This window comes from Scylla paramamosain, chromosome 18 (genome assembly GCF_035594125.1).
Source record: "Scylla paramamosain isolate STU-SP2022 chromosome 18, ASM3559412v1, whole genome shotgun sequence".
In the NCBI taxonomy this organism is placed as follows: domain Eukaryota; kingdom Metazoa; phylum Arthropoda; class Malacostraca; order Decapoda; family Portunidae; genus Scylla; species Scylla paramamosain.
Genome location: NC_087168.1, coordinates 6,286,116 through 6,305,377, shown reverse-complemented (window position 1 = coordinate 6,305,377; position 19,262 = coordinate 6,286,116). Strand labels below are relative to the sequence as shown.

The window sequence follows — 19,262 nt, the reverse complement described above, 5'->3', positions numbered from 1 at the left end:
ATGACAGCATAAGCAGAAGGATTAGACGTCAGAAAAGGTCAAGAATGTTGGGCGTATCTCCAATACGGTCAGTAATATGAGTAGGGTGTTGCACCAATTCCTCTAGGTCGTGCAGGATAGCAAAGTTGAAGGCTAGTTCACCAGGATGGTCAGTGAAGGGAGAGGAAAGCCAAAGCTGATGGTGAACATTGAAGTCTCCAAGAATGGAGATCTCTGCAAAAGGTAAGAGTCAGAATGTGCTCCACTTTGTAAGTTAAGTAGTCAAAGAATTTCTTATAGTTGGAGAAGTTAAGTGAGAGAAGTATATAGTACAGATAAATTTAGTTTATCTGTAGTCTAGCCAGATGGTGGAAAACTCTGAAGATTCATAGAGCATGGGTATGAGAGCAGGTTAAGTCATTGCGCACATAAACACAACATCCAGCTTTGGATTGGAAATAAGGATAGAGAAAGTAGGAGGGAACAGAGAAGGGGCTACTGTCAATTGCCTCAGACACCTGAGTTTCAGTGAGGAAATGAAGATGAGGTTTAGAAGAGGAGAGGTGGTGTTCTACAGATTGAAAATTAGATCTTAGACCACGAATGTTGCAGAAGTTAATGAAGAAAAAGTTGAGAGGTGTGTCAAGACACTTACGGTCATTATCAGAAGAGCAGTCCGACCTGCAGACATTTGTGGTCCCCTCCCAAGATGGGGCTCCAAGGCTGGTGTAGGAGTCACCATGACAATTTTGAAATTTTTGAGTGAAGGGTGTGTGTGTTATTAGGTGCTTGTAGTTTTGTGTGGAGCAAGAGAGTTGTCTTTAGAGGGCAGGCTGTGACTACCCCCTTGTGTTGTGAGACACAAAGGGAAACCTTCAGTGAGGTCACAGCTAGGTTTAATGATAAGTTCACAGCACCCCATGATCCAGTGCTTTAGATCTTACTAGGAGTAATTATCATTTTGGCAGGTGCCTACTGCCTCCTCCCTCCCTCTGTCTATCCCACCCACCCTGCCTCCCTCTCTCTCTCTCTCTCTCTCTCTCTCTCTCTCTCTCTCTCTCCTTGCTCCATGTACTCTCCTTTCCTATATGCCCCTTCCTCCCATTGTTCCTTTCCTCTCCCATCCTGTTTTGTCTGGTCTCAAACCTCGCTCCCTGTCACCTCCCCCTCCCTTTTATCTGTCAGAGATAAGGGACAAGGGAATGATACTTCACTCTCTCTCCTCCTCATTCATTCTATGTCATTTTTGCTTCATTCTTTCTCACATGTATAATTCCATTTTCATTCTCTATCAGTCTGATTCAATTTAGCAGTTCTCAGGATTGTTCTTACTTTCAAAGAGAGAGAGAGAGAGAGAGAGAGAGAGAGAGAGAGAGAGAGAGAGAGAGAGAGAGAGAGAGAGAGAGAGAGAGAGAAATTTTAGTGCAAAATAAAAATTGTGTACACTACAACAACTGTTTTGAATACTGAAGATGGTAGGAACTTTCGATGACTCATCATTTTGATGTTGGTGTTTATTTCCAATGGTATTTTGTGTAAAATTTTAAGGTCACTGTTTTTGTATCTGATGCACATGATGACCCACTTTTTTGTGTCTCTCTTACGATGATTTAAATGTTGTCTTATACACCAAAATATACTTCATATTTTATTTTACTGTATTTTTTTTCTATATATAATTTAGGTTATTTTCATACAAATCCTTGTTTAGGGTACAACATAACACCTAAAAATGGGAGGGGGAAAAAAATTGAGGGATTTTGGTACCTGGAATGGATTAATTTTTTTTTTTACATTAATTTGAATGGGATAAATTGCTTCCCAATTCAAACAATGCCAATTCAAACAGCCCAAAAAACTAATTAAGTTCAAATCATGAGGTACCACTGTCTACAATTTCCTTTTTGAACCATTTTATGGCCTTCAGTTTTGTTTGTATATATAAGATTTCTCACTAACAGTAACAAAGAATATTTTGACAAGTAAGGAATCCATGTTTTCATATAAATACCTATCTTTTGGGGTTGGAGTTATTATGGACTGAATACTTCTGTAAGAACTGAAACACTGGGGTTATTTTGATTTTTCGATGCCTATGTCAATATGCATACAACATCAAAGCAATAAAATGAAACTGAAAGCTACAGTATTGGAGAGGGATACATTTTTTGTAATAAATGTTTTGGCACACTCTCATTGTTGTGTGGAGTTGGCTACACAGGGTGGGCTGCTGTGTTTCCCCCCAAAAATTCATCAGATAAAAAGGTAAGTTACTTTCTCCCAGGAAGTTATTTCTCAAATCTATAATTAGTGATGCATAAGAAATAGGAAACGAGATTTCAGAATAATTGGAGAGGAAAACTGAGTCATAAAATTCATAGTATGTTTAATTCTTTGAGAACTGCGGGTGTAATAATCACAGCCTTGAGACATGGAGTGTTGCCAGATGTGCATCTAACCATTTTGTCAAAAGTACAATGCTTCTTTGTTTATAGATATTTGTAATGTAAAGAAGTACTTATTTATTACATACATGATAGGTTTGTGGAAAGTGTATGTAAAAGAGAGAATAAAAGCTTTAAAAATATAAATATATGGTTCTGCATCCCTTACCTGATATTGTGAGCTCAGAGAAGGAGAAAAAAAAAATCCAAGAATGAAAATTGTATGACAGCCACACCTCCATTCATGGCATGGGGAATAATATATATATATATATATATATATATATATATATATATATATATATATATATATATATATATATATATATATATATATATATATATATATATATATATATATATATATATATATATATATGAAACCATTTGTTATTTTTTTCTCATTTTACAGGGTAAAAAAAAAAAAAAAAAAAAAAATGTAACCTGACATTACCCCTATCTCTGACATAGCACGACAATGTACAAGCAAAAGTGTCTCACCTGGGCTCAGTGTTGACACAAGTAAGGGAATATGAGTATTGATAAGTGTGATGGGCTCCACATAATCATTACATATGTAGTTTGTTAGAGGCTAAGAAAAAATAAATAAAAGTCAGTAGAATAACATTCTTTTTTTCCAGTTACTTTAAAGTTCAAAGTGCAGTATAAGGTCCCATTTTTCCAACAATTTCTTAAGTTCATAGTACAGATCAAGCATCACTAATCTGGTTCCATCACTAATTCAGTACTAATTTTGGCTGGCATAATTTCAAATTTCCTGGTTCACCATACAAACCTACAGCTGCTACTGTTTTTTTAGAAAGATGATAAACATGTATTAAAAGTTGTGAATGCAGAGTTGGGAAAAAAAAAAAGGGACTGAGGAAGCAGTATAATAGTGAAACAGAAGCAGTACAAGAATAACAGAACTAAGAAGTGGATGACCTAAGAAGCATTATGAAGTGAAACAGGTCACAAGAAGCTACTTGCTGCATAAGCAGCTGGCATCACTTATAAACACAGGGAAGCCTTATCAATTTGTTTCTCTACATTTATTATTAAACCTGCTCAGTTTTAGCTCCAGCCATGGTTCCAGTGAATAAAGGAAAGGCTTCTTGTGTAAAGTGCAAACACTCTAAGTACATTATCCATAAAAGATCTGAAAAAAAAACTGACAGCAGTGTGTCTGTGTGATGCTTGTGTGAATTATACAGCATTGACTCTTTGACAACTTATGACATAAAGTAACAAAGAAAATCTGCTCTATTTCTTTGCTAACATTGTATTGGCTATACCAATACTATCAGTATTGTCAAAAAATGAAGTATTGGCATCAATACTGGCAGAAAAGTGGTATTAGTACAGCCCCACTTATTAATCAACTTGTACTGATTTATGGGGGTATATGAAAGGTAGGAAGAGGTTAGGTTAAGTGTATTCTAACCTAACCACTCTATAATATGGCAAAATCACTAATCCAGCATCCTACAGGTCCAAATGATGCCAGACTAGTGATGGATGGCCTGTACATGGATTTCTCTGGGATGTATTGCAAGGTCAGTATATGCTGACTATGTTCTTAAGGATTGTACAACCACAACACTGCAGTAATTTACTAAACAATGATGAAAACAAAAACTTAATGAAGTACAAAATATATTTACAATAATGATTCTTACAGCACAAATCCTGTCAATATTATGTAACATCAATACTCTGATTTTTAATCATGTATTACTCTGCTGTCTACTGTGGTACAAATATCTTGTGAGGGCGGTAGGTAAGGGATTTACCAATGCGGGGGCCTCGGAGGGTGACAGCACGAGGCAGTAGTGGTGGGTCTCGCAGGTGTATCCCACGGCCACCAGGTGACCATGCCCTCAGCTCTATTATTTGATCTTCTTTCAAACTTGTCAATGATACCCAACCTGTAGGAGAGACTTGTGCAAGAATTAAAAGGGAAGCTACCATAACTATTTTAGAGGACTTAAAAGTAATATATTAATATCTTTCAAATAATTTTGGTCTACGATAGCATATATAAAAAGGGATTTTTTTCATGTAAGAGGATCACTGGCCAAGGGAAACAAAAATTTTGAATAAAAAAGACCCACATGAATGCCAGTTCCCAAAGAAATGATAAATAGAACGATCTACTAAACCTCATCTTTTCCTCACTGAAACACAGGTGTCTAAGGCAACTGACAGTAGCCCCTTTTTTTGTTCCCTCCTACTTCCTCTATCCTCATTTTCAATCCAAAGCTGGATGTTGCATTGATGTGCACAACAATTTAACCTGCTCTCATGCCCGTGCTCTTGAATCTTCCACCATCTGGCTATGACTACAGAGTCACTCTCAAACTAAATTTATCTGTGTTGTATACTTCTCATCTAACTCCTCTGACTATAAGAAATTCTTTGACTACTTAGCTTCCAAAGTAGAGCACATTCTTACTCTCTTCCCTTTTGTGGAGATTTCCATTCTTGGAAACTTCAAAGTTCACCGCCTGCTTTGGCTTTTCTCTCCCTTCACAGACCATCCTGATGAACTAGTCTTTAATTTTGCTACCCTCCACGATGTGGAGTAATTGGTGCAACACCCCACTCGTATTCCTGACCATCTTGGAGATACGCCCAACATTCTTGGCCTTTTCCGAACCTCTAATTCTGGTTATGCTCTTACCTTGTCTTCTGTATTTGGGACCTCTGATCACAATCTCATATCTGTATTTTGTCCAGTCACTCCAGTCTCTCCTCAGGATTCCCAAAAGCAGAGGTGCCTCTGGCATTTTGCTTCTGCTAATTGGGAGGACCTGAATAGGTATTATACTGATTTTTCTTGGAATGACTACTGCTTCCATGTCAGAGACCCATCTCTGTGTGCTGAGTACATAACAGAGATGATAGTGTTTGCTATGGAGGTGTACATTCCTCACTCTCCCAACCTAAACCTTCCAAACCTTGGTTTAACACACCCTGTTCTCAAGTTATAATTGATAGAGAGGTGGCTCACAATGGGTATTTGAGCCTTCCATCACCTGAATCTCATGCACTTTATATTTCTGCCTGGAATCATTTTCCATGCATTGGCTGTTCTCCAACTGGCCAAAAAACTCCATAAATAGTGTCAAAATCTTTCAATATCTACCTTCCTGTGTGACTTCTGGCACCTAGTCAAAAACATCTCCAGTAACTTTACATCTTCATCTTACCCTCCTTTATTTCAACCTGATAGCACCACTGCCATTTCATCTATTTCTAAAGCTGAACTCTTCCCTCAAACCTTTGCTAAAAACTCTACCTTGCATGATTCAGGGCTTGTTCCTCCCTCTTCTCCACCATCTGACTACTTCATGCCATGCATTAAAATCCTTTGCAATGATCTTTACCATGCCCTTGCTGGCCTAAACCGTTGGAAGACTTATGGACCTGATGGGGTCCCCTCTATTGTTCTTTGAAACTGTGCCTCTGTGTTTGCACCTTGCTTAGTCAAACTCTTTCAACTCTGTCTATCAACATCTACCCTTCCTTTTTCCTGAAAGTTTACCTACATTCAACCTGCTTCTAAAAAGGTTGACCATTATAACTGCTGTCCTACTGCTTTAATTTCCTGTCTATCTAAAGTTTTTGAATTTATCCTGAACAGGAAGATTCTTAAACATCTATCACTTCACAACCTTCTATCTGATTGCCAATATAGGTTCAGTTAAGGCTGCTCTACTGGTAATCTTCTGGTTTTCCTTACTGAGTCTTGGTCATCCTCTTTTAGAGATTTTGGCAAAACTTTTGCTGTTGCCATAGACATATCAAAAGCTTTTGATAGAGTCTAGCACAAAGTTTTGATTTCTAAACAACCCTCCTACAGCTTCTATCCTTCTCTCTGTAACTTTATCTCAAGTTTCCTTTCTGACTGTTCTATTGCTGCTGTGGTAGACAGTCACTGTTCTTCTCCTAAATCTATTAACAGTGGTGTTCCTCAGGGTTCTGTCCTGTCACCCACTCTCTTTCTATTATTCCTCAATGATCTTTTAAACCAAACTTCTTGTGCTATCCACTCTTACGCTGACGATGCCACCCTGCAGTTTTCCATGTCTTTTTGTCAATATCCAACCCTTCAGGAAGTAAACAATTTAAATAGGGAAGCCACAGAACACCTTCTGTTCTCTCTATAATTTCTTATTGGGGCAGAACAAACTCAGTATTGTTCAATGCCTCAAAAAATCAATTTTCCTACATATTAAATTGACACACTTTTCCAGATAATTATCCCCTCAGACTTAAACTCTTTCAAGAAGGAGGTTTTACAACACATTTTTTTTTTTTTTTTTTTTTTTTTTTTTTGTAGGAGCACTGGCCAAGGGCCACAGGCCTCCTGTGGTTTCCCTTGCATGAGCTGTATACTTCTTGAAGGGACTGGATGTCTATGAAAAGATGTGGAAAAGTTTAGAGTAGGAGTGGATAATACATAAAGTTTGGATGAAGTCTGAAGTTTGATGAATAATATGAAAAGAATAGATGACAGAACAAAATCCTGAGGAATACCACTATTAATAGACTTTGGAGAAGAACAGTGACTGTTTACCACAGTAGCAATAGAATGGTCAAAAAGGAAGCTTGAGATAAAGTTACAGAAAAAAGTGTAGAAGCTGTAGGAAGGGTAGTTTGAATCAAAGCTTTGTGCCAGACCCTATGAAAGGCAACAATTAAAGTTTCACCAAAATCTCTCTAAAAGAGGATGACCAAAACTCAGTAAGGAAGGCCAGAAGATCATCAGCAGAGCCTCCTCAATGGAACCCATACTGGCGATCAGATAAAAGGTTATGAAATGATAGATGTTTAAGAATCTTCCTGATTCAAAAACTTTAGAGAGGCAGGAAATTACAGCAATAGGACAGTAGTTTGAGGGATTAGAGGGGTCACCCTTTTCAGAAACGGGCTGAATGTAGGCAAATTTCCAGCGAGAAAGAGATACTGATATACACAGTCAGAAGAGTCTGACTAAGCAAAGTGCAAGCATGGAGGCATAGTTTCAGAGAACAACAGGAGGGACTCCATCAGGTCCATAAGCCTTCCAAGGGTTAAGGTCAGCAAGGACATGGAAAACATCACTGTGAAGGATCTTAATGGGTAGCATGGGTAGCATGTGTAGTTGGAGGGTGGAGGAGAGGGAAGAACAAGTCCTAAATCATCCAAGGTAGAGATTTTAGCAAAGGTTTGAACAAAAGGTTCAGCTTTGGAAATAGATGAGATGGCAGTGGTGCCATCAGTTTAAAATAAAGGAGGGAAAGATGAAGATGTAAGTAAAGTTATTGGAGATATTTTTGGATAGGTGCCAGAAATCATGAGGGAAGTTAGATCTTAAAAGATTTTGACACTTTCTATTAAGGAGTTTTTGGCTAGTTGCAGAACAGACCTGGCATGATTCCAGACAGAAATATAGAGTGCATGAGATTCAGGTGATGGAAGGCTCAAGTACCTTTTGTGGGCCACTTTATCATGTATAGCATGAAGACAGGCTGTGTTAAACTAAGGTTTGGAAGGTTTAGGTTGAGAGAAAGTGAGGAATGTATGCTTCCATGTCAGCCACTTACAACTGTTATGTGCTCAGCACACAGAGATGGGTCTCTGACAGAAGTAGTGGTTACTCCAAGGAAAATCAGCATAATACCTCATCAGGTTCTCCCAATTTGCATAGACTATGCCAGAGGCACCTCCAATTTTGGTTATCCTGATGAGGGATTGGAATGACAGGATAAGATAGTGATACAAGGTTATGATTGGAGCCCAAGAAGATAGGGTGACAACATAAGCAGAAGGATTAGAGGTCAAGAAAAATCAAGAATGTTTAGTGTATCTCCAAGATGGTTAGGAATACAAGTAGTGTGTTGCACTAGTTGCTCTATGTCATGGAGGATAGCAAAGTTAAAGGCTAGTTCACCATGATGGTCAGTGAAGGGAGAGGAAAGCCAAAGCTGGTGGTGAACATTTTGGTCTCCAAGAATGGAAATCTCTGTAAGAGGCAAGAGAGGCAAGGCAGGGTGTGCTCCACTTTTAAAGTTACAGTAAAGAGTAAAGAACTTTTTTATAGTCAGAGGAGCTAGATGAGAGGTATACAACACTGATAAGTTTAATTTAAGAGTGACTTTGTAGTTGTAGCCAAATGGTGGAAAGTTTGGAAGATTTGAGAGTGTGGGCATAAGAGCAAGTCAGATGATTGTGCACATAGATGCAACATCCAGCTTTTGGACCAGAAATGAGGATAGAGAAAGTAGGAGGGAACAGAGAAGAGGCTACTGTCAGTTGCCTTGGACACCTGTGTTTCAGTGAGGAAAAGAAGATGAGGTGTAGTAAAGGAGAGGTGGTGTTCTGCAGATTGGAAATTGATTAAATCTAAAGGCATGAATGTTGCAGAAGTTAATGAAGAAAAAGTTGAGAGGGCTGTGAAGACACTTATGGGTGATACCAGGATTGTTGGTCTTTTACTTCTACAAGATTATATATACACACACACATACAGACACACACACACACACACACACACACACACACACACACACACACACACACTGTCATGGTGGACAGAGAAGTCAACGCAAACAGGCACTCCTAAAAATCCAGCCATCTACGTCGCTGAGAGCTGCCCTAGTGGAAATACAGAGGTGTGAGTTCACACTGGTTTTACTCGTTGCTGTACCATCTCTAAAAGTGTTTTGTAGAAAGCAGTTAAATTGTTATAGTAAGCGGTGAAGAGGGGGCTACTTCAGTCCCCACTATATTGTTTACGCCAATGGGCACCGTCCTGAAGGCAAGACGGAGAGACTTCTCGGGATTCGGGGAAGAGGACCGAAGGGTCGGGGAAGCAATGATGAGAAGGAGAATTGTCACCCTGGAAACCAAAATGAAGGAAATGAAGGATAGATTTGACAAGATGGAGAAGATGGTTGAAACTTTGATCACTGAGAAGGGGGTGTGGAAAGGTGCATACGATGATCTACACAAAAAAACTAACATTATATGAAAAGAAATCAATGGAATATGAAAACAAAGTGGAAGAGTTAAATGTAAAACAGGAAAATTGGAAGAAAGAACAAGAGGAAGAAAAGACTGATTTTAGGAAAATTGTGGAGGAACAAACCAAGGCAAACGACACAAAGCTAACAGAAAAAGTTGTTCAAGATATAAAACAGAAAGAAAACTTGGTGAGAGACACTGTGGATAAGAAAAAAAAACTGTTGTGGTATTTGACCTGAAGGAAGAGTGTACACCTCAGAGGACTGAAAGATAAAAGAAGGAAAAAGAGATGGGTGGAAAAATTAGTGGAGACATTACAAGAAGAAAAAGAGCTGACTGGAGAGATTGAAGAAATTAAAAGATTGGATAGATCTGTTGACAGCGGACAGCATCCTATGAAAATAAGGTTTAGGTCACATGTGGCAGCTGAAGAAACACTGAGTAAATCCTGGAAACTGGCCAAGGTGGAAAAATACAAACAAGTGTGGATAAAAAAGATAGAACCAGAGAAGAGAGAGATACAATAAATGAACTAAGAAAAGAAGTAAATGAAAAAAAAGGAAAAGTATCAGAGGTGAGGAAAAAAACAGTTCTTTAGGAGGGTCATGAACAGTGGTGGAGAAAAAAATAGTTCTTTTGGAGGGTCATGAACATGAGGTTGAGAAAGTGGTACAGAAGGGAAGTAAATGTGGAAGAAGACTAAAAGTAGCAAACACGAACATAAATGGACTAATGTCGGGACTGTTGGAACTAGAAGACTATTTAAAAGAGGAGAAACTGGACATCATGGGAATCGTTGAAACTAAACTGGCAAGTGAAGGGGATATATTAAATATTGGTGAAGGAAAATTCAACCTCTGGAAGAGAAATAGAAAGAATAAATGGGGAGGAGATGTGATGCTTCTAGTTAGGAAGGATTTATTAGTGGAATCTGTGACATATGAGGTGGAGGCAGAAGTATTGAAAATAAGCTTAAGACAGAATATGGGAAGAAACTGTAACATTGTGGTGACTTATGTTCCCCCCTATTCCAAGTCTTGGAGAGAGGATAAATATAAGAAAATGCTTGAGGACACAAGGACATGTTTGGCAGAGCTGCTTGAAGAAGATATAACCATGATGGAGGGTTTTAACTGTAAAGAGGTATCTTGGGAGAATTGGACCACAGAAGGCAGTGAGTCATCATGGGGGAACAAACTGTTGGACCTGGCTATTGAAAATTTCCTGACACAATGGGTTACAGATGACACAAGATTCAGGGAAAATGAAACACCTTCAAGGCTCGATCTAATTTTCACCAATAATAGAAATAGTAGAAGACTTTAAATACATAAACCCAATAGGAAAAAGTGATCATGTGCTGATTCAGTTCACAGTTATGGATAATAACCTCAGTATAAGAAAAGAGGACCACAGAAGAGAATGGCTCAACTACAGCAAGACTAACTTTGGACAACTTAGGAAGTATTTCAGCAAAGTGAACTGGAACATAGTTATTCAAAGGGAGGGCATAGAGGAAAAGTGGACAGCTTTCTTGAAAATTTATAATAAAGGAGAAATGGGTACTCAAAATATCAACAGAGAACCTTTTCAAAAAGAATTGGTGCAACAGATGTGCAACAACTAGATTGGAGAGAAAAAGCATGAAACAAATGGAAGAAAAACAAGAGACTGGACATGTGGAACAATTACATAAGGAAGAGGAATGAATGTCAAAACTTGCAGAGATGTGCAGAAAAATTTTGAAAAAAATGTTGTGGAGAAAAGTAAAGACCAACCAAAATTATTTTATAAATTCATCAATGGAAAATTAAAGAGTAAAGATGAAATAAGCACGGTAAAAGCTGGAGAAGAGACAGTGGAAGACCCAGAAGAGGTGGCTGAAGTGTTTAACAGATACTTCCACTCTATGTTTACTGAGGAAAATGATTTCAGAGGTGAGAGGACATCATTAGAAAAAGGGACTGACCTAAAGGAGATTAAAACATCAGTAGAAGAAGTAAAGAATATGTTGGAAGACCTGGATGTAAGAAAAGCAATGGGTCCTGATGGTGTATTGAGTTGGATTTTAAAAGACTAGCTCACAATTAGTCTCAGCGCTGCACAATATAATTAGCACTACCATGGTAGAAGGTAGAGTACCCATAGATTGGAAATGGGCAGATATTATCTCAATTCACAAGACCGGAAGTAAAGAAGATCCATTAAATTATATACCTGTATCGCTCACAAGTGTGGTGGCGAAGATCTGTGAAAAGATCATCAAGAACAGATGGGAGAAATACCCAGAAGACAACAAGGTGATAATAGAGAAACAGTTTGGCTTCAGAAAAGGAAGATCTTATGTTATGAATTTGATAAGTTTCTACTCAAGAGTAATGGATATAGTGCAAGAGAGAGATGGATGGGCCGACTGCATATACTTAGATCTGAGAAAAGTATCTGATAAAGTTCCACACAGAAGACTAATATGGAAATTGAAAAAAATTGGAGGACTCAGTGGATCACTGTTAAAGTGGATGACTGACTTTTTGACAAACAGAGAAATGAGGACAGTAATTAAAGGCAGCAGGTTGAACTGGAGAACAGTAATAAGTGGAGTCCCGCAAGGTTTGGTACTTGGACTTATTATGTTCACAGTTTATGTAAATGATATGACAGAAGGTGTAGAAAGTTACATGAACCTTTTCGCTGATGACGCTAAGATTATGAGGAAAGTAACAAATGAAGAGGACTGCAATGCTTTAAATCAGGACTTAATTAAGATTGATGAATGGTGATTGAGGTGGAACATGGAGTTTAATGCTAAAAAATGTAGTGTGATGAGGTTTGGAAAAACTGTGAGAAGACCAGTTGGCAGCTATTACTTAGGGAATGAGGAAATCTCTAAAAGATCAGAAGAAAAAGACCTAGGAGTAATTATTACTGATAATTTGTCATTTGGGAAGCACATAAACAAAATTATAGGAGAAACATATAATCTGCTGAGAAACATCAAGATAGGATTCTCCTATATTGATGAAGATATGATAAAAAAAAAAAAAAAACTGATAACAACGATGATACGTCTGAGATTGGAATATGCAGCATTAGTGTGGTCACCAAGTTTGAAAAAGGATACAAGAAAGAAAGAATCCAGAGAGCTGCAACTAAAATCCCTGCAAGCTTAAGAGAGTATAGTTATGAGGAAAGGTTGAAGAGGTTGGGCCTGACTACACTAGAAAAGAGGAGGGAAAGAGGTGATTTGGTAGCAATATATAGAATATTGGAAGGAATGGAAAAGTTGGACAGAGAAGACCTCTTGATACCAGATATGAGAGACACAAGAGGACATGGAAGGAAATTGAAAAGGAGTGTTTGCAGAAGAGGCATCAAGAAACATAGCTTCCCCAACAGAAGAATAACAGTGTGGAATGAACTTAAGGATGAGACTGTGTGTGCAAAAACAATTCATAAATTTGAAGAAAATCTAGATAAAAGTCGATATGGAGATGGGATGGAATGAACCTAGTGTGGCTCTTGTCCTGTATTTCACAACTAGGTAAACACACACCAGACACCAGACCACACAGACATGTGCAAGGCTCCAACTTTTGCCTAATCATCACACAATCACAGCAACCTAGTGGTTGGCAATGAGTAGGAGCTATACTAGGTGCTGTCCTATCTAAAACAGCAGTGTTGACTGAAGTAAACAGTACAGTGGTCAAATGAGTGTTAAAAGAAAGCTCTATGAAGGGGCAGTGGGTGGTTTGTTTACAAATGATGATGACAATGAAAAGTTTTAGTGGATTTTGCTCTGAAGAAAAATCACTTGTACATAGAATACTGTCAATGGTGGAGAATATGTTGGATGATATGAATGAAAGGCTGAAGGAATTGGAATATAAGAATAGTGTTGTGATGATGGAGAACCAGAATTTAAAGAAGGGATATGCCAAGTTGGAAAAGAAATTTTGTAATCTGCAAGCAAAGGTGGGAGATAATGAGGAGAAAGTCAAAGCCAATGAGGAGACAACCAGGGTTCTGCATGAAAACATTGCTGAACTTGGAAAGGCTCAGGAATTAAAATGTGTTCAATTTAAGAAGATTATGGAGGAGCAAGTAAAGGAAGCAGTAGACAAAATTGTGTTTAAAGTAATTAAGAAGGAGAGCCTTGTATGGAACACAGTTAAAAGGAAAAGCATATAATTGCCTTTGGATTAAAGAAGAGAGTGATACCAAAGAGGCATGAGAGGGAGAAACAGGAAAGGGAGACTGCTGAGAAAATAGCTGGAGAGATGCAAGAGGGAAGCAAATGGGGTGAAGAAGTTAAGGGGGCGCATATAACTGGTAAATATGTGGAAGAAGGGTACCATCAATTAAAGATAAGATTCAGGTCACAAACTGTGGCAGAAGAAGTGTTGGCCAGAATATGACAACTAGTAAGAAAGAATCAATACATGAATGGCTGGCATAAATACCACATCTCTCATGGACACTTTTACTGCTTTTACCCTCCCATCTTGTTACTTCCCATGCCTGTCTCAACTAATTTTCATAGCACACACTCTTGATTGTTGTGCCCATTTTCCCTTCCAGTCTTTTCTTTTTGTTTTTATGCAAGAAGGCCACTGGTCAAGGGCAAAAAGAAATTGTATGAAAAAAAGGCCCACTTAATGCCAGGTTCCATAGGGAATTCTGATATATATACGAGTATATATATATATATATATATATATATATATATATATATATATATATATATATATATATATATATATATATATATATATATATATATATATATATATATATATATACATCAACCAAGCCACTGGGGGCACAAACCAGTGCAACTCATTGCCGGTTGCAGGCCCGGATAAATGGGGAGGGTTGCGCCAGGAAGGGCATCTGGCATAAAAATTTGCCAATACAATGATGCAGATCATAAATGAGAGCATCATACCGGATCGGTTGTGGCCCGGGTTACCAACAACCGCCTATGACGCTGTGCCCCAACAGGGTGGTGGTGGACAGTATGTGACTGCTGGGAGGAGGAGGAGAAGAAGAGGAGGATGGGTTCAGAGGAAGCAAGAAAGAAGGAAGGACAAAAAAGTAGATAAGAGTTGGGTCATTAAATGTTGGCATCATGACTGGTAAAGGGAGAGAATTGGCTGACATGATGGAGAAAAGAAAGACAGATGTCCTATGTGTGCAGGAAACTAAATGGCGGGGAAGCAAAGCGAGGCTGATTGGAGGAGGTTGCAAGTTGTTCTATTATGGCGTGGATGGAAAGAGGAATGGCATTGGACTAATAGTAAAGGAAAAGTATATCAACAATGTACTGGAAGTAAAGAGGGTATCTGATAGAGTAATGAGTTTGAAGATGGAAATTGAAGGGATACAAATAAATGTGATCAGTGCATACGCCCTACAGGTGGGGTGTGAGTTGGACGAAAAGGAGTTCTGGAGTGAGGTGGAGGAAGTGATACAGAACATCTCCAGAGAGGTGAGGATTGTTATTGGAGCAGACTTTAATGGACATATCGGAGAAGGAAATAATGGTGATGAGGATGTGATGGGCAAATATGGTGTGGGAGAGAGAAATGTGGAGGGACAGATGGTTGTTGACTGTGTGAAACACCTATTTGAAGAAGAGGGAGGAGCACAGAGTTACATACATGAGTGGAGGAAGGAGCACACAGGTAGACTTTATACTGTGTAGGAGCTGCAATTTGAAAGAGTTTAGTGACTGTAAGGTTGTGCCTGGGGAGAGTGTGGCAAGGCAGCATAGAGTGTTAGTTGGGAACCTGAGCCTGAAAGTGAAGACAAGGAGAAAAGTGAGGACTGAACCAAAGATCAAATGGTGGAAACTAAAGGAGAGGGAGTACAATACAGCATTTAAGCAGGAGGTGAGCCAGCTTTGGCAGAAAGGGAAGAAGTCAGTTGGGAGGAGATCTCAGAAACAGTGAGAGAGAGAGCCATACATGTACTTGGGATGACATCAGGATGAAGAAAAGAAGACAAGGAAACCTGGTGGTGGAATGAGGAAATGCAGGATAGCATAAAGAGGAAGAGGCTGACAAAATGAAACTGGGACAGACATAGGGATGAAGGAAGTCTTCTGGAATACAAGGAAATGTGTAGCATAGTGAAGAAGAAAGTGGCAAAGGCGAAGGAAAAGGCATACGAAGAGTTACATGAGAAGTTAGATACTAAGGAAGGGGAGAAAGACCTCTACTGACTGGCCAGACAGAGAGACAGAGATGGGAGGGATGTGCAGCATATTAAAATGATAAAGGATGCAGATGGAAATATACTGACAAGGAAAGAAAATATATTAAAAAGATGAAAGGAGTATTTTGAGGACCTGATGAACATCAAAAATGAAAGGGAAAGAAGGTAAGAGGAGGTGCCAAGGATCAGAAGAGAAGAGGTGAGGAAGGCTTTGAGGAGGATGAAGGGATGTAAAGCAGTAGGCTCAGATCAGATACCAGTGGAAGCATGGAGTAGTTTAGGAGAGATGGCAGAGGGTTGGCTAACCAGACTGTTCAACAGGATCTTGGAAGGCGAGAGGATGCCAGATGAGTGGAGAAAAAGTGTGCTAGTGCCACTTTTCAAGAACAAGGGAGATGTACAAAGCTGCAGCAACTATAGAGGAATTAAGCTGATGAGTCATGCAATGAAGATATGGGAAAGAGTTGTGGAAACAAGATTGTGAAGAGGGGTGAGGATCAGTGATGAGCAGTTCGGATTCATGACAGGGAGAAGCACAATGGATGCAATATTTGCTCTGAGGATGATGATGGAGAAGTACAAGGAAGTACAGAAGGAGCTGCATTGTGTGTTTATAGATCTAGAAAAGGCTTCCGATCAGGTACCAAGAGAAGAGCTGTGGTATTGCATGAGGTGTTCAGGAGTGGCAGAGAAGTATGTGAAGATGGTGAAGGACATGTACGAAAACAGCATAACAGCAGTAAGGTCTGCTGCAGAAATGACGGAGGATTTCAGAGTGGAGGTGGGACTGCACCAGGGATCGGCTTTGAGCACCTTCCTGTTTGCAGTAGTGATGGACAGACTGGCTGATGAGGTCAGACAGGAATCCCCACGAACTATGATGTTCGCAGACAACGTAGTGATCTGTTGTGAAAACCGGGAAGAAGTGGAGACAGAGTTAGAGAGGTGGAGATATGCACTGGAGAGAAGGGGATTGAAAGTGAGCAGGACCAAGACTGAGTACTTGTGTCTCAAAGGAGGTGATGGAGAGACAATAAGGCTACAAGGTGTACAAATGACAAAGGTTAACGAATTTAAATATTTGGGGTCCATGGTACAGAGTAATGGAGACTGTGGTAGGGAGGTAGACAAGAGAGTGCAAGCAGGATGGAATGGGTGGAGGACGATGGCAGCAGTGACATGTGACAGAAAGGTTTCTGCAAAAACAAAGGGAAAGATTTATAAAACAGTAGTGAGACCCACCATGCTGTACAATATGGAAACAGTGCCACTAACGAAAAAGCAGGAAGCGGAGTTGGAAGTAGCGGAATTGAAGATGTTGTGATTTACTCTTGGAGTGATGAGGATGGATAAAATCATAAATGATTACATCAGAGGAACAACACACGTATGTCAGTTTGGGGACGAAGCAAGGAAGGCTAGGCTGAGGTGGTTTGGACATGTCAGGAGGAGTGACAAGGGGTAAGTGGGGAGGAGGATGCAGGACATGGATCTACCTGGCAGGAGGAAGAGAGGGAGACCAAATAGAAGGTTTATGGATGCTGTGAAGGGAGACATGCAAGTGGTGGGCGTGACAGAGGAAGGCACAGAAGATCGAGCACACTGGAGAAGTGATCCGCTGTGGTGACCTCTCAATGGGAGCAGCCAAAAGAAGATATATATATATATATATATATATATATATATATATATATACATCAATGTTGGTAAGAGAATGCTGTCCCTTAAACCTCTCTTTCCTTCTCTTTCTTTTTATGACACTTCCAAGTAATCTTATGATCTATGTACCTTTCATGGCCTTCTCTTACAGTCAGTGAACACTGATCTTGCATCATTGTGGCACAAGCTGCTCAGGGAGCACGTTTTACTTAAGGCCTCCCAGCAAGCATAAAAATTACGGTGGAACAAACTGACTTCGGCATCTCAAATGCATTTTTCCTCTTCATTCATGGCCATAGCAATAATGATCAGTATTAAGTAGGTTACCAGTATCAGTGTTTATTGTGTCTTTGGTGACACATGATCAGCTCTGTTTTTAGGGTGAAACACATTATGTTCTGTTCATGCTGTGGTGTTTGTAGTGATGAGTACAAGACAGACAAGTCATGGTGATATCGTTCCATCATAAATATTTACATGTGGGGCTTGAATGGTGTCAATATAGCAAAACATGTGAATTTAAAAATGCAAAACTTCCAGAACATCATACAAAAATTCATCAAGGGAGGCAGTGAGTAACCACAGTGGTGGCATCCCTTTATCTCTACTCCATGGCTTCTAGCTTCTCTACAAGGGCAATTGGACTCTATTCCTACTCTTACAGCATGGCAGCTGAAGCAAAGGAGTGGGAATGCCACCATCATGGCTGTGAAAAGATAATTCCTCACTGCCTCCCTTGACTAGTTTTCGTATGAGGTTCTGGAAGTTTCATATTTTCTAGTTCACATGTTTTGCTATATGGGCAACATTCAAACCTGACATGTGAAGATCTATGATGGAATGATATCACTGTGACTTGTCTACCTTGCACTAATCACTACAAACACCACAAAATGAATAGAACATAATGCGTTTCAATCTTAGAAAAAAGCTGTTTACGCATCACCAAAGATGCAATGAATAGTGACTCTAGTAATTAATACTGGTCATTGTTGCTATAGGTGTGAGTGTGGTAGAAAGATGTAGTTGAGATGCCAATACGTCAATTTGTCCAAGCCCATTTTTTTTGTGTTTGCTGCGAGACCTTAAGTAAAATGTGCTCCCTGAGCAATGTCTGGTGCCACAATGCAAAATTGGTGTTCACTGACTACCTTTATCCTTTTCACCATTTTTACCTAGCATTATTCTCAGATACTCACACTTAGTCACCACTTCCATTCCTTCTCCTCCCATCAACCATCTTACACCTTCCTAAAGCAGCCACATTCACAGTATAAGATATCCTAAAGTCACACACCTTCACTTATCTCTTCTCAGACACTATTACATTACTTTCTCTAAGATTCTCTTTCATTTCCCTCACACACACCCAAATGAAATGATCCACCACTCTCTGAAATTTTTATTTCCTCTCTGTTAGTACTACAACAGCCCATTCTACTCCACTCTGTTTCATTCTAACCTCCTGAATCTGCTTATTATCTGCCTACTTGATAGATCATCTTTCAATGTACACTATATAAATCTCTTCCATATCATGCTCTTTTCAGCACACTCAAATCTTTTGGCATCATCTTTAATCCTTTCACTGCACAAATGGTCACCTGTGTTGACACCCCTGTGCACACTCATGGAACACACATAAGTGGGGTTTCTTTTCACCTCTTACATCTCAGAAACTCCACTGTAGTGAAAATTTACAGGCATTATTACAAAAGAGAAAGCTCACAGCTACAAGACGCTTTTTGTTATGTGCAGCATGTTACTCAGAGCTTGATTTACTTTTCACTGATATACTCAGAGGAATCTTACACAATTTTATGTTCAAACAATATTCCCCATTCTTTATTTTTCATTACTCCATGTCATCAGGATCAGGGATCACTCCTATGACGATCCCTATGATGTGAAGCAGTGTTGGAATGTATAAAATAGTAAGAAATTCAAGTA

At 39.2% G+C, this 19,262-nt stretch overlaps 1 protein-coding gene across 6 annotated transcripts in view; it reads right to left on the bottom strand.

Annotated features, from left to right (window-relative positions):
• Positions 1-3,303: 3,303 nt before the first annotated feature.
• The window catches only part of LOC135109061 (nitric oxide-associated protein 1-like), an 83,514-nt gene continuing 67,555 nt past the window's right edge, over positions 3,304-19,262 (bottom strand). For all 6 annotated transcript variants that reach the window (XR_010272565.1, XR_010272564.1, XM_064020080.1 and 3 more), the window contains one exon: positions 3,304-4,351. Coding sequence is in view for 4 of the 6 variants with exons in the window: in XM_064020080.1 (XP_063876150.1) it covers positions 4,170-4,351 (182 nt within the window). In the remaining 2 variants the exon portion in view is untranslated. The remainder of the gene's footprint in view (positions 4,352-19,262) is intronic.